This window comes from Carassius carassius, chromosome 1 (genome assembly GCF_963082965.1).
Source record: "Carassius carassius chromosome 1, fCarCar2.1, whole genome shotgun sequence".
Lineage (NCBI taxonomy): Eukaryota > Metazoa > Chordata > Actinopteri > Cypriniformes > Cyprinidae > Carassius > Carassius carassius.
In genome coordinates, this window is record NC_081755.1 from 344177 (window position 1) to 347694 (window position 3518).

The window sequence follows — 3518 nt, forward strand, 5'->3', positions numbered from 1 at the left end:
ACATGGATACCAGAAAGTGGTGTGGCATTTCTATATCAATTCTATATCAATAAAAAAGATTAGTTATTTTCTGTTGTGCTCAACATTGTGCCACAAACCTCATTTGATAGAGTTAAACATCTATTAAACCCGGAACATCCCTTTAAATGATTAACAATTAACTTTTTATCTGAAGCTCTATAAATCAAGCACAAAGGCCAGTAAATCAGGACACTATAAAAAGAGCATGAGGGTCTGTGAGGAAGACAGAGCAAGAGCTGAACATCAGTGAAGAATGAAGGGTTTGTTATGTACACTGCTGCTGCTGGAAACCTTTGTGTTTGTGGTACAGCAGCAGATAGATGGAGGACTCGCCGAGAATGAGATCCATCAACAGCACAGCACTGAGGACAGAAGGCAGAATCCAGCTCAGACAGACCGTCGGAGAGATGAAGCTTCAGCTGACAGCCAACAATACTGCCATCTGAGCTTCCCTGACATCCACGCAGCACTGAGAGAACTGACCGCCACCGTCACAGAGCAGAAAGCCAACATCAGAGCCTTAGAGACACGACTGAAAGAAGAGCTGAACAAGAAAACTGATGGTACCTCATTAAAACCTTCACTCTTTTATGAGTGAGACTCAGTAAACAAAACCATAATACACTGCATAATGTAAAATTGAGTGTGAACTGTTATCTCTCTGCTATAATAAGCCTTAGAAACACGACTGAGGAACTCAGAGAAAACTGCAGAACAACAGACGGTCATCTTGGAAGAGCTGAACAAGAAAACTGATGGTATCGTACCAGCACATTCACTCTTTTATTAGTTGTCCACAGAGGAAAACACCAATGCAATACACTGCATAGTGTAAACAACAGTGTAAAATTGAATACTTACTGTGTAAATCGTGTTATCTGTATCTGTTATAATAAGCATTTTAAACATTTTCACAGAAATGTCTAATCTTACTGAGAGTCAAGTGGAGGAGCTGAGAAAGGAAAACAGAGGTAAAACTGTAATTGAATTCTATTAAGATCAGGGTTTACATTCTCAGTGTAAAATGGTAATATATCACAATATTAATCACAGACAGAGAGATAGCATTTTCAGCTGCATTGATGGAATCTGGCAGTGGAGATATCGGTCCTTTCACCACTGAAATCACTGTAACCTACAGGAATGTCTTCACAAACATAGGGAACGCCTACAACCCAATTACAGGTAATTATCAATGACAAAACCTAATAGTAATGAGAATCCCTCTTCTTCATTCACACCTCTCTACAGTTGTGTAATGTGAACAAGAGAATCAAATGATCTGACGTGTTTTAAAACTATTAAAGCTGATTCTCTTCTTTGTTATCTGCTTTAGGGATTTTCACTGCCCCACTGAAAGGAGCGTACATGTTCAGCTTCTCTATCTATGGTCATGGTAGTCCCTCAACTCCATCAACTGCCTCCATTGTGAAGAACGGAGAGAAGTTGGTTGTAGCACATGCTCATCAGAATCAGGGTGCTGTAAACTCCTCAAAAGGAGTTGTGTTGATCCTGGAGGTTGGAGATGTCGTCTATGTGAGACTTTGGTCTGGAAGGAGGATATATGATGACCAGAATAAACACAACACTTTCAGTGGTTATCTACTGTTTCCCTTAAGAGAACAGGAGCTTTGCAGAATGTGATTTCAGTAAAACCAAACCTTTAGCGTATGATTTCAATAAGAATTATTAACATAAGAACCTGTATTTGCAATAGATGACTGTATGAAAGTCAGTATATAAGCTATACTCATACGTTCTCAGCTGTCTATGCATGTAACTTTGTCTAAAGAGTTTCAGCACAGGATCCATGAATATCACATGTGACTCAAAGTGATTTTTTAAAGTAGCAAGATAGATATCTGATAAATAATAGATTTTATCTTATTATTAATCTTTGTTCCATATCTCTTCATCTTACATTAATAAGAAAATAAAGACATTATTGTTCCATTTTCATTTTCTCATGTTTGCAGATATTTTCAGTAGTACAATAATATGTTAGATCATCAATGCTTGCTTTGAAGTCATGATATCATATGGATATACAACAAGTAATTTGAGTGACATGATTTAGTCTTCAAGTTATTTACAGTCTTTGTCTCTAAGTCAATTAGTCAATTGTTAAAAACAAACAAAGAAGTTTATTTTTCAGTCACTAACTTCTTATTCTTATCAAAAGCTCATTGTACATTGACCTCAAGTCTCAAACCAGGCTTCAGACAAGGACTCAGATGTCTCGTTTCCATCGAGCTGTACGCTTCAGTACAGTATGGTATGCAATTATTTAAGTTTCCATTGTCAGAACTTGTGAATGCTACTAAAATAGTGAACTGTACCATACCACTTTTTTGGGGCTCTTTAAAAAAAAAATGTAAACTTTATTTTTACAGGCAAGTTAAGAACAGGTTCTTATTTACAATGGCGGCCTGACAAGTGGAATAACCACTTAAGTCGAGCATACACTGTGCGATTTTCATCCGTATTTGAGCCAAATTCTGACTTGTGCGACTCTTTTTCGGGTCAGGAAGATTTTCAGCATTGTCGTGCGTCGTTTGTCGTGCAGTGTTCGTGCAGAAGGGGAAATGAGCAGCGATTAACCTCTCCCGACCGGCAATCGGTTGGTCGGATGGATTTCTGACATGTCAGAAATTTTGGTCGCCTCTCCTGAGGTAATGTTCTATTGAAGCAGGGCTACAAACCATAGACAGTAAAAGAAATAGACACAGCGACCCCATTGGATTCAACAGAGACAAATGAAGTCGATTAGAAGCACTCACTTCCTGGGTGTCTGGTGTAAAAATGTAACGCCAGTACGCCATATTAAGTTAATGCATAATATTAAAAAGTTATGTAAAATTATATTGAACTTGTGATATTATCAAGCTGTTACACCATGGATAACAACAAAGGTAAGCCATGTAGCCATAGTATCATTTAGAAATATAGTATAAAATATGGAAAGCAACACATTGACCGTAAAAGAGAATAAAATAATAAATTACACCTTGCGTAATACCTATATTGTCATATTATTATTTCAATGAACAGATAAGATCAATTAATTTGTGTTTTATTGTATGCATAGGCTTTTTCTGTGTTGTTCGGATAGAAAAAAATCAATGACCCGAAACAAGTTACTTGTGTGTGTTAAAATATGTGTTCTGACAAAACAACGTTTTGATTGTGATTGCTGTATGCAGTGATTTGGATCATGGCAAGCAGCTACATTCGTCGTGGGGAAGAGAGGGCCAGAGAGACCATAGGGGCCATTCGTGGCCTGGCGGCCAAGGTTCACTGGTTTGTCTGGGGTGTGACAATAGTCACTGCTCTTTCCCCCCCACCCTTTCTCCCCTCCGTGTTATTTATGTATAACCCTAGCCATCCACCCCATGGCCTCTCTCTTTTCTTCCCCACGACGAATGTAGCCAGAGGCAATAGGGATTTTTTAAAACTTTTTTTATTGTTTTTTAAAGATTCATTCAAAAATTTGTGTT

At 37.9% G+C, this 3518-nt stretch overlaps 1 protein-coding gene across 2 annotated transcripts; it reads left to right on the forward strand.

The window, feature by feature from the left end:
• Nucleotides 1–218: 218 nt before the first annotated feature.
• LOC132134030 (uncharacterized) lies at nt 219–1975 on the forward strand. 2 transcript variants are annotated; one of them, XM_059546942.1, is made up of 5 exons: nt 219–547; nt 704–779; nt 939–992; nt 1075–1206; nt 1358–1975. In XM_059546942.1, exons 1-5 carry the CDS (start codon nt 275–277, stop codon nt 1663–1665), a joined length of 843 nt encoding a protein of 280 aa, XP_059402925.1. In that variant the 5' UTR covers nt 219–274; the 3' UTR covers nt 1666–1975. The 2 variants fall into 2 exon arrangements, with proteins under 2 accessions (XP_059402925.1, XP_059402905.1); XM_059546922.1 differs by having other exon boundaries at nt 220–584; nt 696–779.
• Nucleotides 1976–3518: the final 1543 nt, after the last annotated feature.

Bases quoted from the DNA above. Each gene is read 5' to 3' on its own strand.
- LOC132134030 (XM_059546922.1), top strand. From the start codon at position 275: ATGAAGGGTTTGTTATGTACACTGCTGCTGCTGGAAACCTTTGTGTTT. The intron at 585-695 runs GTACCTCATTAA...TGCTATAATAAG, and splicing joins GCTGAACAAGAAAACTGATG to CCTTAGAAACACGACTGAGG. The intron at 1,207-1,357 runs GTAATTATCAAT...TATCTGCTTTAG, and splicing joins CGCCTACAACCCAATTACAG to GGATTTTCACTGCCCCACTG.